This window comes from Parasteatoda tepidariorum, chromosome 8 (genome assembly GCF_043381705.1).
Source record: "Parasteatoda tepidariorum isolate YZ-2023 chromosome 8, CAS_Ptep_4.0, whole genome shotgun sequence".
Lineage (NCBI taxonomy): Eukaryota > Metazoa > Arthropoda > Arachnida > Araneae > Theridiidae > Parasteatoda > Parasteatoda tepidariorum.
In genome coordinates this window covers 39,860,528-39,878,142 of record NC_092211.1, presented here as the reverse complement: position 1 = coordinate 39,878,142, position 17,615 = coordinate 39,860,528, and the positions used below count along the sequence as shown (strand labels likewise).

The 17,615-nt window shown below is 28.5% G+C and overlaps 1 protein-coding gene across 1 annotated transcript in view; it reads right to left on the bottom strand.

Moving 5' to 3' along the window:
- The window catches only part of LOC107442746 (RYamide receptor-like), a 111,033-nt gene extending 93,651 nt beyond the window's left edge, over positions 1 to 17,382 (bottom strand). The window contains exon 1 of the mRNA XM_021146868.3: positions 15,903 to 17,382. Coding sequence (XP_021002527.1) covers positions 15,903 to 16,276 — 374 coding nt within the window. The 5' untranslated portion in view covers positions 16,277 to 17,382. The remainder of the gene's footprint in view (positions 1 to 15,902) is intronic.
- Between the last annotated feature and the right edge of the window lie 233 nt (positions 17,383 to 17,615).

Sequence of the window (17,615 nt, the reverse complement as noted above, 5' to 3'; positions counted from 1 at the left end):
CAATTGTGTTTGGCCGTGCCAATGGTCATATGGTGAATAAAGTTGCTGGATCTGTTGGCGTTTCAAAGCTGACTGTTCAACGTGTCTACAAGCAGTGATGTAATATACGTGGTCACGAAAGACGCCGTCAGAATTGTGATCGGAGAAAGATCATGCATGAAAGTTACCGGAGACGCGTTTCACGACTTTTCAATGAAAATCGCTTCCAAATTGGGCAGGAATTGCTTCAGTTACTAAATGAAGATCCATCCCAGCCTGTTAGTGAGAAAAAATTGCGAAGGGAGCTGCATGCAATGAACATATGGAGTCGAACATCTCGTAAGAGGTCATTGCTCACACGGGCACATAAAGCTACGTGACTTCAGTGGGCTAGAAGTTACCGAACGTGGACAGTTGCTGACTGGCGGAATGCAATATGGTCTGACGAATCACGTTTTTGCATTTATTCAAAAGACGCACGTCTGCGAGTGGAACGCAGACCAGATGAAGCATTTCATCCAGACTGTGTGTAAGCTCATGTTCAAGCTGGAGTTTGGTCTGTCATTTCTTGGATGAGTTTTTCTTATTATGGAATGGGCTCCTTCACTGAAGTGGCCCTAACATGATCCAACATGTTTATTTGAACGTTCTGGACAATTAGGAGTTGCCTTTCAGTCTCCCTATTCATGCGGAGTGTGTTGTCGAAGCCATTAATTTTCAAGATGACAACAACAATGTTCATGCGCCTGGAAGTATATGTGACTGGTTTTATGAACACTCAGACACTCAATTACATCTCGTCTGGCCTGCAAAATCACCTGACTTGAAACCCATTGAAAATTTGTGGGACATGAACAACGTGTAAAACGCCAAAATCAGCATTCTCACAATTTGGGTGAATTTGCGCCATCAAATCCTCAACGAGGGGCTTAAACTGGATTCGACGTACTTGCAAAACCTAGTGAGCTCACTTCCTGGCCAAATTCAGGCGGTCATCAAATCCAGACGCGGTGTTACACGTTATTAAATTATCTTTTTTCATGATTTCTCTAAGGATGACTAATTTTCTGTCCGGTGTGCTTATGTTTATACAACACTGAGAAGAAAAAAAACATGGTTGAATATGGTTTAATTTATCGTGCTTACGGTTTTATGGGATAACCAAAAAGTTCGGTATTTTTACCGAAGGGATTTGTTAATTTTTTTGGTAAAATTAACAATAAAATGTGATTTTATAAGATGTGATTTAATTCGGTAAATATGGTCAAACTTGGTAATTTTATCATTATACCTTAGAGCGTGGCAGAGGAACTATTTATTCGATTACATTTACTTTTCAGTTTCGTACTTTTTACTTAATAAAGGTAATAAGAATCATAGGAAAAGAAAAAATATTAATTGATTAGTTTAAATACCGTATATTTCAGTATTATTAATCAGAATTATGTTTCTTTTTTTTCGCCAGAAATGCCATTACTATTAAGTATGGTAATTTTACTAGAATTGTTTTCTTCGTGTAGAAGGCACCTCTTACGCTACTCGCTAGGGGGCTCTGCTTGCTATCTCGTCAAAATTAAAATTATTTGATCAAACAATACAATTTTTCACAGTATGAATATACATTTGGTTCCACAGTTTTAGTTGCCAATTCCATTAAAATTAAATTTAAATCTAATAGCAGTTTTCAATTACCATCTATTTTTTATTAAGGAACTCATTTCTTAAGAAACCTCCTCAGAATAAAGTGTATTTTGAAATGACGCAAAAAAGTTAGTTCCTATCTTTGATATAGAATTTGAATTGGCTATTTGAATTGGCTATTTTTTATCCATTACATACGATTACCATTAAAATATAAACAAAATTTTTCTAACGTTCATGAATTACAAAATGGCAACTAAAAATTAATAAAATGTTGAATATTAAGGTCATATTTTGCGCTTAACGCAGTTTCAATAAAATATACTTTTTTTAAACATTTAATTTTGAACAATAATAAAAAGGAAATAGGAAATTACAATCAATTACTTAATAATATTTAACTGGTGATAACCAATCACATTTGGATCTGTAAAATTAATAAAATATCAACTCTAACTTAAAGCACTTGCCTCATGGTTTTTGGTGTTTTATTTTAATCAAGAAACGGAGGTTTTCCAAGTTTATTTTCCATTGTTTTGTTTTTAATTTCCAATTACAGATTAAAAGACAACCGCAGACATAAAAACAAACAATAAAATTAGAACAAGAAACAGAAATAACAGTAACAAAACTGAAACTACAGTAAGTCTATAAATCGTTCATCCTGTGCCGAACTCCCCAGTATTTTTACCACAACACTGTTAGAAATTTCTCGGAAAAAATGGTTAAATGACAATTTAGTGAATGGTTATTTTACCATATTTAATCAAAACAGTCAAATAAACATAAATAAAATGGTAATCAAACTGTTAAGCTTGAGAAAAACTGTTTATTAACTGCTTTCACCTAATACGGTTGAACAACCAGAATCTTATCTCACCAACTAGAACCACCTAATGAAGCTACTTAGTTTTTTTCAACCGAGTACATATCATAGCCGAGCGGGCTTAACTGTCAACCTCATGACCCGCAGAACAGGAGTTCGAAACCTAGGGTTGACCCCACAATGTTTCTTCCATTCCCTTCAACACATAAAGAATTTTCAGTATTCTTCACTCTCCAATGCCTGTTACCCCACGGAGTGCCGAACTCCTACGTCTAGTTAAATAATTATTTATTTTTTTTACTTTTATGAAAATTGCAAGTTGTAAATGGTTAAAAAACTGCATAGTTTTGTATTCATGGTTTCATAACTGTACTTTTTTGTAAATGTTTTCAAAACCATAAAGGAAAAAAAATGGTCTTTACTGTAATTTTTACGGTTAATCGGATGGACAGACAGCTGTCAGTTATTTTACCATTACTTTACAATAGAAATTTTAACAATGAAGTGTACCGAGTCCAGTGCAGGGCAATGACTCAAATGGTTTGCATTCTTTTCTTCACAAATGTTGCGCAATTTATTTCCTATTGTATATTACATCGAAATTTTCTTTAATATTGAAAACTGTCACTTGTTGATGATTGTCACTTTGATTGTTGTTGTTGTTGTTGTTCATTTACGTCGCACTAGAGCTGCACAATGGGCTATTGGCGACGGTCTGGGAAACATCCCTCAGGCTGATCCGAAGACATGCCATCACAATTTTGATCCTCTGCAGAGGGGATGGCACCCCCGCTTCGGTTGCCCGACGACCTCCCCCATCTGCATTTGAAAGAAGCAAAATCTAATGAGAAAAATAAAGAAAGCTTGTATACTTAAAAAGACAACATCATTTCCCAGAAATCTTATTTTTCTTCAAAATTTTTGCTTAGAACCTTCTTACACTAAACTCTTCAATTGTTAATATTTATTTTAAAATGGTATTGTAAGTGTATTTAAGTCAATCAAATTAGATTGCTCAAACAAACATTGTCAAACAGATTTCATATATCGATATTATGTTGTTAAAAGATAAATTAATACAGTTTACAAGACATACGTATTAAAAATTATACTCAAATATCATGAAACTTCGACCAGTATCGTCCCTTTTTTAAGGCAACGAATTTTGTCAAAATTCAAAAAAATATTACGTTATACGATTTTTTTTTCGAAAAGAGAAACAGTCTCATAGCGCCTAAAGTACTAACTTTTCCTTCTATAGTCTTATTAGAGCTAGTCACTCTTTAGTCTATAGAGTGCCTATTTAGTCACTCTATAGACTATTTAACTATTACTCTATAGTGGGCAACACGTAGGTGGATCAGTGTCACCCAAACAACACAAGAGTAGATATAAGAAAGAGATAAATTACACCCATGCCCGAAGGGCTTCAAACTCGGGATCTTTCTGGTCTAAGGTTTTAATCACCATACGAGCTGGTTAGCTTATTTCGTTACTTTATTTTAGATCATCTAGTCTTCATTCTAGTTAACAATTACCTACAATGCTACTACGATGAAATTTCAAGTTGAGGAAACAGTTTCGTCATACATTTGAAGGTTCGCGTTTGTGACAAATCACGTGATTTTGTGACGAAATGGTTCTTAAGATAACGAAAATACAACTCAAGGATTGCTGAATAGTCAAAAGTGAGAGCTTTATTTCTGAGAGTGTGATCATATACAATAGGTGATATTACCACTGTGTGCTATTTTAAGTTATCATTATTATTTAATATAGTTATTATCATTATTGTTTTTATTCTTTTTCATGATTATAATTACTATGATTATAATTATGATTATGATTATTATTATTTTTTTAAGTTATCATTATTATTTTTTAAGTTATCATTATTTTTTAAGTTATCATTATTATTTTCAGTTTATCTTTATTTTTATAAAAATATATATATAATTAATAAACCAATGAAAATGTGACTTGGATATTTTTATAAATATAAGCGGATTTTGAGCAATAGTTAATATACCTGTCCACATATAAATCTTAAGAATATTCTATTGAAATGATACGAAGAAAAACCTAATCATAATATATTTGTATGCAATTCCTCTTATCATTGCTAGTTATCATTCTATTTTTAAAATTTATTAAACTTTGTAAGGCATGATAGAACTTTCGGTCACATTATATAACTTTTGAAACTATTTTAAATTAGTTGGAAAACTCTAGTGTTGTAGAGAATATTCTTAGAAACATGTCGTTTGAATTTAATCAAGTACTAGTTGAAAGTTTATGTTATTATGATGTCTTTGGGTTATTTAAAATTTAAAACGGTAACTTGAAGAACTGAGTATTTATTACAAATCGTTAGTATGTAAACTAGTGAAACTTAGAACAGATTTAAACTATTCATGCAAGGTTATTTTTCTTTTGTAATTGTGCAACTGCTCGAGAAATTTTAATAATCTCTAGAGTATACTAAAATCATTGTGTTTCGAAAAAGAAAATTTTAAGAGGAGATACTTATAACTAATCATTGTGATACATTTTCAGTTAACTATTTCTGTAAGATGCGAAACAGAAACATAGTGCAATGAAAAATTTTGAATAGTATTGTGGATGAAACGTCGTGTCCTGAAAAAAATGAAAATGCACAAACAATGGTATGAAAATAAAAAAAAATTTCTACCCTAAAATTTTTTCGCTTATCATAACATCGAAAATGGTGGCAATTACTTCACACAAGTGATGTTTCACTACACCAAGAATGTTCTAGCACACTACTTAGTGTAAAATGGCCACCATCATTTTTTGCATACAGTGTCACTAAAATTTATAATTTTAGTAAAATAAGAAACATATAAGAGAGTCAGTAAATGTATTTTTACGATACAATATAAAAATCATTAGTTCATCATACACTAATGTTCAAATCAAAATTAGTTTGCAAATCAAGCACATTAGTAGCACAAAAGAATAAAAATACTAGTTGATTATCAGCAATATAACAAAATTGTCTTAAAAGCAGAAAAAATATAAAACTATTATGTAACAAAAATGAATAATTAATTTTTGCCTGCGTCTCTTAATGTAAGAAAAACTTAATGGTTTAACGCAGTTTTTCATTGTTGTCGGTGCAATTTTATGGGTCGTAAAATTACATGGTATGATCAAGTTGGTTTCAATATATCACATTAACTTCAATATTTTTTGTTGTCATATTTTGGTTGTTAAAATTAATAACGTTTGGTTTTGTTCTGATTGTTCTTTTGAAATTACAGTACTATATGGTAATGCCATTTCTAACAAAAAATAAAACCATAATTCTGGCTAATAAAACCAAAATATACGGGATTTCAACCATTTATTTCGTAACTTGTTTCGTTCGTATTGTATCGGTCTGCCAAAAATCTTGTTCTATCTGCCAAAATTATAGTTCTTATCACCCCATATTCAAGTAAATAGCAAATGAAAAGTTCCGAAATGAAAATCACTGGAAAGCAAATAGATTAATGGTTTTCCTGCCATACTCTAAGGTTATGATAAAATAAACATTTTACCATATTTACTTCGAAACAGCTTTGTTAGTAAAACCATATTTTTTGTTAATTTCACCATAGGTCTCTACCAAAGCAATTTGATAAAAATTACCATGCATTCTGGTGTTCCCATTGAGCCAGAAACACAGCAAATTTTACCATATTCTGTTAGTTTTGGCTACACGTTTTTCTCCTAACGTGAAAATTATTTATAGTCTTAATATAGCAATTAATATTTTTTCAAAAATAGGGAGTAATTGCAGGAATTTAAAAATAGTTTAAGGCTTCTTTTACAAAATGTACAGAAGCAAGTGGCAAACATGATTTACTCTGCTTAGATAGTCAAAAAGAATTATTTATTTTTCATTATAAATCAGGATAAATGTCTATAAGATAGTTTTTACGAATATGAAATGCTTAACTTACTGTTTCAAATATATCTAATTTTCATCTTTGAAAATCGTTTTAAAAGCACCTGTGCTAATTCATTTTTAAAATTAAGAAAATATACTGAAAGGGAGAAACTAAACAATTTAAGAAGAAACAAAGATATTAATTTAGATTTAGAAAATTAACAAAAGAAAAATAAAGAAAAAAAACTATAAAAAAAATAAAAATGAAGACAACACAAAAGACGAATTTAAAATTATCGTATTTTTTTGCATGAATTTTACCACTTCCAGTTCCAGTTAATTTTGACCGTACTTTTTTTTTCAGAGTAAAAGCGATTTACTGTGTTTAAACAGCATTTAACATGTCAGTAACAATGTTTTTCCAGGAATCTCAACTACACATTAACTATGATAATTTGTAGTTTTCGAACTTGCTTAAAGCTACTTTTTATAACATGTTCTAAAGTAGTGACAAACACGATTTAATCCGTTTAGGTAGTTAAAAAGAAAAATTTAATCCTCATAGTAAATTAAAATAAATATCAGTAATGCATGCTTTTACGAGTATATTTATTTTTGTCATGAAGTGTAAGAAATTGTTTTTTTATAGCTTGTCAATGATTCATTAAAATACCGTTTAGTTAATTTAATTGAGCAAATGAGTGATTTCATTTTAAATGTTTCGAACAATGCAAGTTTTTGTGAGAAAAAAAAAGTTATTTTTTTCTGAAAAAAAAAAACTTCTGTCTTACTGATTCAAATTATGTAGTTTTCATCTTTAAAAATCATTTTAAAAGCACCTGTACTTAGGCGTTTTCAAGAAAACAAAATATGTTGAAAGCGAAAAACTAAATTTAAAAAGAAACGAAGGTATTATTTTATATTTAGTAACTTAACAAAAGAAAAATAAAGAAAAAAAAACAAAACTGAAGTCACCACAAGGACGAATTTAAACAAAGTAATTAAGATAAAGACATAACACTTTCGAGTGACTTTTTTCAAACAATAGAACTTTAGAGAATTGCTCGCAGCAAAATGCATTTTCAAAAACAGTTTGAAAACGAATTTCTTTCTTAAGCTTCATAATCTTTTACATAGAAGAAAATTACATTTTTATACAGTTCGGAAATTCAATTGTAAAGAAATTAAAGAATCATTGATACCATGTGAAAAATGCATATTAGAATATTTCACAATAAAATTAAATCTTTGAAAATCATTATTTTTGAAATTTATATATGAGAATAAATTGATTTATCAAAGTGGATGCCGGGAAAAAAGGTAAGTGAGACACTTTGATTTGAGAATTATTATTGCAGTGTTTTCTTATTTTATATATTTCACTGTAATTCTATTTATAAATTGAATAATAGCAAATAACGGTCATGCTGCCATGTTATTGATGCCAATTTTAAGAAGTCTATAATCAATAATTATTTATTACAATATAAATTTTTAATGTTCTTTTTTTACTGTTCTAATTTCTCAAAGATATTCACCGGAATAATAAAACTTCAAGCAGCAACATACTGAAACAAGATATACAAAAACAAAGCACAACCTGGGTAGATTGCTCTGTTGTTAAAAATAAATTTATAATCTCTGTACGTAATAAATTGTTTTAAGAAACCGCATTCTGTTGTTCCTCTGTTTTCCACTAATGAATCCTATTTATTATCCATCTCAGTAATAAAATTTCACCTGGACTTCCAACAAATTTTTTTTCCAATGCCCGCCTAGGGAGTGTCCTACATCATACAGGCATCTGAAGGGCAAAATTTTTGGCTACTTTCCCAGGGGCACCATATTAGGTTGGCCAACGTTGCTCCCACACTAAGGACAGATAGTACAGAGAATGTAGAAACATCCATGCCTTGACAGGGATCCGAACCAAGAAACTTTCTGATGCAAGGCCGATTCCCTGACCGCCACACAGGCCGGTCAGCCTTCCAACAAAACTTCCAATAAGATTTTTTCCAAGCAATTTTCCAGCCAAATCAAACTAAGGGCAACTTATCATTCCGTTGACATCAAGATCATTCGTCTGTAAGCAATAATTCGTATTAGGATGCCATGTTTTAAAGATTTCTTCTTCTCCTCAAACGAAGTTATTTTGTGAATTCATGAAATTAAACAATTTCAAGCAGCAACATAACACCGCTAAGCGAACCATGCAAAATTCTTGCCAGACCAAACACTATGGACCTTTGGTCATTCTGTTGTCAATATGGGGTCGTGTGTAACCAAGAAATCGTTTTAGAGTGTCAAGTTTTGTTGCATTTCAGTTCGTTCTCCTGCTATTTCAGCTATTCTTAAAATCTATCATATAAATAAAATCACAAGCAGCAATAAAACATGTCTGAACTTATAATGGAATTTTAGCAATAAAATTACGAAATTATATGAAATATTAGCTAGAACAAACTATCATCAGCCTGCCAAGTTGTTGCTATTAATTTCACACCGTCATTTGTAAGCCAGAAATAATTTCAAAATGTCAGGTTTTAATTTTCTGTTCTCTTCAGACAAATTCTATTTAATATCTACCATATTATTAAAATTTGAAGCTGCAACAAGATCGACTTTTGCGAAATACAATCCAGAACAAACAATGAACATTTTATATTTTTGTTCCTATTAAATTCTTTATATCTGTAAGCAAGAAACCTGTTTCGATGTCAAGCTTTAATGTTTTATTTAATTATTACTCAATTTATTTCTATTTATATTCATTACAGTGAGGAAAGTCTGAGCACCAATAAACTATACAAAATTTGAAGCCATTGACAAATTTTACTTATTATCCATGATATTAATAAAATTCAAGCTGTAACAAGATCGACACTTGCCGAATACAATCCAGAATAGACTCTAAACGTTTTATTTTCTTACTCCTATTACATTCTTAACATCTGAAAGCAAGAAATAGGTTTTGATACTAAGTTTTAATGTTTTTATTTATTTATTAATCAATTTATTTTTATTTTTATTAATTACAGTGATAAAATTCCAGGCTTCAATAAACTATTCAAAGTTTGAGCAAGGAAAGGCCATTGAAGTATTGTCTCCTTGTAGCTGTTAAATTCATACTGCCTATGCGAACTTTAATCACCTCGAATAACTTTTAACTTAGAAAAAAATGAGAAATATATGAGAAGGTAAAATTACGCAAGAATACTTTTCATTCTAAATTCAGTAGTTGCTATTTCTATTATGAATTTCTTTTCTAAGTTTAACCACGTTCCTTGTTCGTGATCAGTGTCTCATTTCCTCCATCCATTTTCGTAAAAATCTACACAAATATATGTTTTTATTTACTTTTGAAAAAGTTCGTGTGCTGTACCTAACTTTTTAAAACTTTTTTTTGTGTAAAATTCTTCTTATTTACTCTTTTTTTCTTTTTCCAGAATTTCGATATTTTTATATAAATTCAAAATGTTCGATCCCCTTTTCATTATTTGATATTTTTGCTTCTATATAGCTTTTCTACTTTTGCTTTCCATATTCCATCATGGAATCGCTATGTATCTTTGTTATCTTATTTTCGCTATGCAAGAGATTTTTTTTCTTTTTCTAAACTTATGAACAATGTTGTTATTTTTTTATGAATAAACTTGATAGGTGTGTGCGAGATTTTTTTTCTAAATTTCGAATATATGCGACTTTCAATTTTCTTATAAATTAAAAATTCAAATTCAGAAGAAAATATTAAAAAAAAATTTAAAAAAGCTACTACATTTTTAACTGAAAAATAGAAATCGATGTACTGTAAAAAGTTCTTTGAACAAATATGTGCAGATGGTTCAATATATTGCTAAAAAGTAAGTTTTGCAAAAATTAGGGCCAAAAAGTAATTAACGGCCATTATTAGAGATGAAACTATCTAGAATCGCTATATCTATNCTGTAAATTTATTTTCATACATACTTAAGTAAATCTGGTGTAATATATAGCAGTTAATTTGATGTGCTGTAAATTTTACAGCAATAATTACTGTAAAATCGCTGAATCGCTGCAATTAGATCAATATTTCTATAAAAATTTAAATATAATATTTTACGGTAAAAATGGTTTTAACGTATCATGCACCCTATGATGCATTTTATGGTAAATTGAACCGGAAATTTTTGCAATGTACATGACAATTTGCATTGATTAAAATTTTGTTTAGCTCGTTCAGTTTGAGTAATTTTTAAACTCTATCAGAAAATTAACGAAAACTTGGAAGAAACTATCTAGAACTAAAAAACTCAACCCAACATACAATTTTCGAATTATTTTCTGCATTGTATAATTTAAATAAAAATATATACACTTATAATCAGATTCACAATTACTATAGCACGGAGAAGAAATTCTATTAATTTGCCGTACCTGTACGGTTATTGCATTCTGGTTTATAAAACCACAACATATCGTATTTAAACCATTCATATGATAATTTCGTCGTTCAAAGGGTACCGGTTTATCGGTAATCGTAGTTTTCTAAATTGGATTTCTTATCACCACATGTTTAGTAACAAACGCTAAACTGAATACCATGCTCTTAGATATCCTGATATAATTACCAAAGCTTACCACATTTACCAGATGTTTATCAGATATTATAAAACCATAATTTGTAGTTGTTTTTACCAGAATCACAACCCAAGCGCTTCCTTAAAAATTTTCGAGCTTTTTGGTGTTCATATAGAGTCAGAAAAACGGTACATTTTACAATATACTTGTAGTTTTGGCAGTACTTTTTTCCTCAGAAAAATATTGGAAATATTTTTATTAAATTTTGAAAATTTAGGTATTGGGCTATTGATATAGATGTAAAAAATGTCTATCTCTTAGTGAACCTTTAGATGAAAATTTCAATACCATTTATGCATTATTTTTGTATACATTACATTATATGTATAGGAGAATTTATAAATGAAATATTTTTAAAACTGAATCGTATTTCTTATAATTAATACACAGTTCGGTACATAAAATAAAGTATCTTTTAGAAATACTTACCACAAATTTACTTAATAATAAATTGCATAATAGTGAAATTATACAAAACAACAACGAAAATCAAGAATTATTAAAATGTTGAAATTTACGATAACGCAGAAAAAAACTAGAAAAAGGCAAAAAGATTAAATATGAAACTTAAGTTTATTAGTGAATTAATTACAATAGACATATACGACCGATAAATATTAAGTTCTATTTTAAAATGCTTTACAATAAATAATCGAATTTAAGTAAATTACAGATTTGTATAACTGAAAAATTGCCATTAAGAATTTAAAATTGCTGATAGAATTATATTGTTTTGCTTTACTTGTATTAATCTCTTGATAGTTTTCAGCTAATTTTCCTTTAATTAACTATTGCAAATTAAAATAGGTAGAAGTAAATGACATATCTGAGTTAAATAAAGTAATTAAAATGTCACTTTTCAATTCATAAAAAAAAATCTTTGCTTCCACTTTTCCTTGTTAAAGAAATTGAAAAAGTAAATTAAAGTAGATGAAATTAAAATATGCAGATTCTTGAAACTTTTGCTTTTAAAACTACCTTCTTCCTCAAAAAATAATTTTATATAAAGCTCTTTCGAGTTTTTTTGTTGACTTCATGGAGAAATAATTCCAAAATTGAATTGTTTTTTATTTGAATTTTAACCTGTCTATTTTTATGCATAAAATAAAAAATATATTAAAAAATTGTTAGTTTCATATTTAATTTTGGTATCAAATTATTTCATGAACAAATAAGTCTACTTTTAGAATTTAACTCCAACGTAGGATTAAAGTGATTAATTTAAAATTTACACGAGGTTTTGAAAAAAAAAATATTTCGTTCACTTTCGTTCTTTCTTTTTTATTCAATAAAACGCAAAATAACGCACATTTTTTAGTATTTCCAAAATAAATATGTAAATTGAAATTCTTTCAGGAAATATTTTCCATTGCTCTCACTATTTAATAAATATTGATTACTTCTAGTAAGAAAAAAGAAAATTAATGGAGTTAAAGTAGTTTGCTTTAAAAGTTTATTTTGGCGAAATGATATAGAAATATTTAAAACTTTTATATTTACGTATCAAATGTTTCAAGGTAAATGAAAATATTCTATCTATCTATCTATCTATCTTGTTTGAATATCTAAAACATAAATATGTTTATTCTTATTCAATTTAATTTTTTTTAAAATTTACTAAATTCTAATAATGAAACATTTAAAATCCAACTATTAATAATTATAGTTAATTTTTCACAGATATTTTACTTATGGAATTTAAGTTCTTAAACTTTATATTCATTCTTTTACGGAAAATTTTATAAATCTTATAAAAAAATCAGTACTTATCTGTTATTATTTCCATAAAGCCAAATTCACCAACAAATAGAACAAGGCCAGGTTTTAATTTACGCTGAGCACCACCTATTTATTATTATTTCCATAGGTGTATCGAACATGACAATATCGTAAATATTATACAACGCGATAGTTATTGAATACGATATTAATGTGAATGTTGCTTAATTTTGTGAAGGTAACAAACTTATTGACACCAATGTGGGCAGTGGACATTAGATTAATCGGGAAAATATTGTGATACATATTTTTAAAATGCATCGCAAATTTGTACTCATTAGTCACAGGTGTTAATGTTTTTGATGGTGGAAACACGAAAAAGGAATCGCCAACACATGATCCTCATAACAATTATAAGAGGTTGATGATAGTAAGAGAAGAGGAAAAGTTGTGTGCCAACAGTGGGTAAACCTCCCAAACATACATAAATTATCTATTTGAAAACACGCAGTTGAGACATAGATGAGTTTAGTCTCAACTCCAGGATCACAAAATTTTTAAAAAAATTAAAAAATTAGTAGCTTAAATTTCCTTTTAATTAATAATAAAACATGTCAAATTAATGTAAAAGCTGATTTTAACTTTTAAACGCAAATACTCTTTTACTTGGTGAGGTAGTCTTTTAGTTGATAAACACTATCATAAAGCTAAATTACTTTTTTTAAAGTTTATTTTTTACTTAAAATGCGTTGTTAACCGTTTTAGATCTATGCATTCCATTAAGAGAGAGATATTTATAACAGTTTAAGTTCGTTTCATTTTGGCAAAAATTCTATTACAAATTAAATGTATTGGCACGCATAATTAAATGCAAAGAAGTGCACTGTTTGATTTCAACAAAGTTGCAAATTTAATTTTATTATCCGTCAAAGCCACCATAAAGATAGGCAGCATATTTTTGTTTTAAATATTTGTACATATATAGTACTAAGCATTTAAAATTCACCACAATGCCATACGAACATATACATGTTAGAAATTTAGACAAAATTTAAATATACTCTTATTTGATCAACATGAAATTATTCTAGTTACATTTTGTCTTGGTTTTTGACTGCATGATTTATCATGAACTATTTGAAATTCTGCAAAAAGGTGTACCAGCTGGTCGTCACAGGTGGTTGGTAAATTATAAAATTTGAGTATATTTAATACGAAATGTTATATGTTTGGATCTCTTTATGCTTAAACTTGATGCTTAAATTTCCCTCTTTTCCAAACATCTTACTTATATAAATCAATTTCCATAGATTTATTTATTTTTTTGTTTTCGCATCACTAGATTCTGTAACTTTTTAGCAGTGATTTATAAATATTAAAGCAAGTTATATTTATACTACTATAAAAATAATGACACAAGCTATATAACTTTTTTTTAATTAAAATTTTATTAAAAAAATAGTGATACTTGCATATATTTTTTTGTCAAGCAGATTCATTCTTTCTTTTTATTATTTGGAATAGCTTTAAAAAAGGCTCTTTAAAAATGTGGTGTTTTATCTCTCCAAATTTCACGATAAAGCATTTATTTTTTCAAGCTAAGACCAATTTGAGCTTTCCTGAACATTTTGCGTAAAAGAACACTTTTAGTTTTAGTTTCACGCCAAAAATTTTTGGATTGGAACACTTTTTTTTCTTCAAAAAGAGATCAAATTGAGTTTTTATATACAATTTAAAGAGTGTAAATAAATCTAAAACTCCAGTAATGGGAATAGTTTACAGCAGTTATTGCGCATTCACATGATGCATTAGTTATTTTTTTCTTCCGCAAAGCAAAAATTTTGGCGAGCTTTGTGGCTGCTGCTATGCATTTACTGAAACAAAAGTTCGCTGCTATATTATGTATGCATGTTTTTAGTTATGTTATAAGGATATATGTATTTTAGTTTTTAGCTCTCTGTAAATTGTTTTAATTAATAATATAATTTCTATGAGCTTCAGTTCTGAGAAGCCAAGTTCAAATTCGCCTCTGTGATACGCGTATGTTTCTTTTACAAACAAATTTTATATAATTATAACTAATTATATAAAACTATTTTATGTAAAGAATAAGAGTACAGATACATCCTAAATTAATTATTCTTACTTCATATTGTTTCTTAAAAACAACGTCCCCGACACTTATCGTACTGTATCGTACTTTTGATCTTAAGACAACATTTTTTTTTAATAGTGTAACATATATATTTTACACAATGATTGTTGGAATTCATGAAAATAATCATTCTATGTGTGGTATCTACAAATAACTTTTTATATTTTAGTTTATTTAATGAATCAAAGTAAAAAAATCATTCAAAAATGCATTCTAAAGTTACTTAAAAACATTTTTTATTGCGTGCATATTTAAAAATTGTATTCAAGTTAGGAATACTAACTCAATTCAATAAATCCGATATTGTACGCTTTAGCATTAATCTGTTCCATAGTGTCCCGCATGGCGAAAAAACTTCTACTAAAATTACCGCACTGTATAGTCATAACAGTTGTGATAAAAAAAATGCATATTTATGGTAATAAAATCCAAAATATACGGTTTTAAAATCAGTCTTCGGTTCATATGGCTCGGTTCATGGTTGTCATTTTTCGGATCATATAGTAACTATTTACCGAAAATACTAGTTTGCAAGATTATATCTCAGATCACCACTTATTAAGTAAAAAATATAAAACTAAAAAGTAAGTTTAACAGGAAAAATGATTTTTATGCCATGCTCTAAGGTATCGTAATAAAATTACCAAATTTTACATCGACCAATTTTTTAAAAATATTATAAAACCATATTTAATTGTTAATTTCGCAAAAATATTTGTCAAAGCTCTTCGGTAAAAAGTAATCCCGCTTTTTGGTGTTCCCATATTCTCTTAGTTTTAACCATCCTTTTTCTTCGTGCAGCAATTATAGTTTTTATTGGGTTTCAAAATACGATGATAAAATAATTGAGCATACTTAAATATGTAAATTAATAAATTTGCTTATTTTAGTTTCAATTGAATATACGAATGTATAGTTCGCGATACCTATCGTTATTTGCTTAAAAGTCTTTTCTCCCAGTGTTATTCAATACGAATTATATCCTTGCGAATTTACCAACAGACAAGAAGCTTCGTCGTTTATAAAACTAGTAAGAAGAGAAATATATTATTTGAGAAAAAAGAACTTACCTGTCTAATCCAATAGCAGTAAGGGTGTACACGCTTGCTATAACTGACACATGCTGCATGAACTGAACGAATGGGCAGAAAATCGGATGAAAAATCCATCGTCCCAACATGAAATCTGTATATGTAAATGGAATCGAAAAAAGTGCCATGCAGATATCAGACACCGCCAAATTGACAAGAAAAATTCTCAGTTCCCGTGAAGATCTTTTGCCCAGTAATAAGACAGCAATAACTGTTGCATTACCGCCAAGCGCGAACAATGCAGTAAATGAGTATAATGTGATCAGAAATATTTGAACTTCTGGTCCTAGAGCTTCAGCTGCCCGTCCTATGTCTTCACCACTATAGTTCGAAATGTTCTGTTGATAATCCATTTTCAAAAGTTTTTTTCAACAAAGGATTGAAAGTTATATAGAAGTCCTTACTTCCCTACAATCAATAGCAAAGCTTTCATCTCAATTTTTTTTTAAATTTTGCAAAAAAGTTCCATTTCTAGGTCCTCTTACTCTGCTTTAATCATATAATTTTTAAAAAAAACTTTCTATAATTCACAATTACCGAATATTTTAAGCTCATATATGTTAAAACGTCATTGTAGTAATGTAATTATAATTCAGAATAAAACTTTGATATCAGAACATTAAGTTCATCTAATTACAAATTCTTTTGATTTAGTTCTCAAAATAAAATTTTACTCATACATTTTTGTAAGTCATGTTGCTTCATAAATATTGCTTTAAAATAAATAAAAGTATAAATAAGTTCTTTACCATTGCTTTATGATACAAAATTCTTGAGTTATGACATGAAGTAATCTAATCTGTTACTGCAATAATTAAACATTAAATGGAATGTGCAACATAGAAACTTTTTAATTTAAATTCTTTATAATTCATTAATATTGAAATGAAAAATTTAAATTGAAAAAAAAAATCTCTTTTAAGAATAGCAAGGGTAAACTTTTTTATTTAGGAAATATTTTAAATGGACATATTTTAACTACCACCAATTTTAAATAATTTGAAAATTTAATTTTTTTAATGCTCCAATACATTTAATAAATAAATTATAGCTGCCATTCCATTTTGTTGTTGTAGTTAAATATAGAATTTATTGCAAACAAAACTTTTTCTACATTTTGCTTAACATTTAAACGTATTTGTGTATTATAATTTTTTTAGATAAACGAAGAAAAGAAAATAATAATAATTTAAAAGAAACGAAACGAAAAATTAAAGAAATATGGAAATTAATTAAGAAATGGTATGCAAAAATTAAAATATATATATATATATTTANATATATATTTATGTAGGTGATATAACAAAACAAATTTATCTTATACTATTTATCTTATACTAAACCCTTCAATATTGTCCTTTATAAAAAAAACCGAAATCCTTAAAAATACTTAATAAAAGCCGAAACTTACGGATCGCAATATACTGTCGCACTTTCCGAAGTTTAACGAACAGAATGCCGAATAACCTGAAAGACTAAGATGAAATTCCCTCAACGGATTATCCGCGCATGCGCATATTACCCACTCTTCCCTCTTCCTACTGGTTAAAACGCTTCTGATTTGACATTCAACATTTTCATATAAACTCTAAGAAATACAGAAAAAGAAGCTGATTTACTGTTTTAGAAAGCTATCTCCTTTGTTGAACTTGAGAAATTAAGAGACTTAAGGGATACTTCAAAATGGAAAAA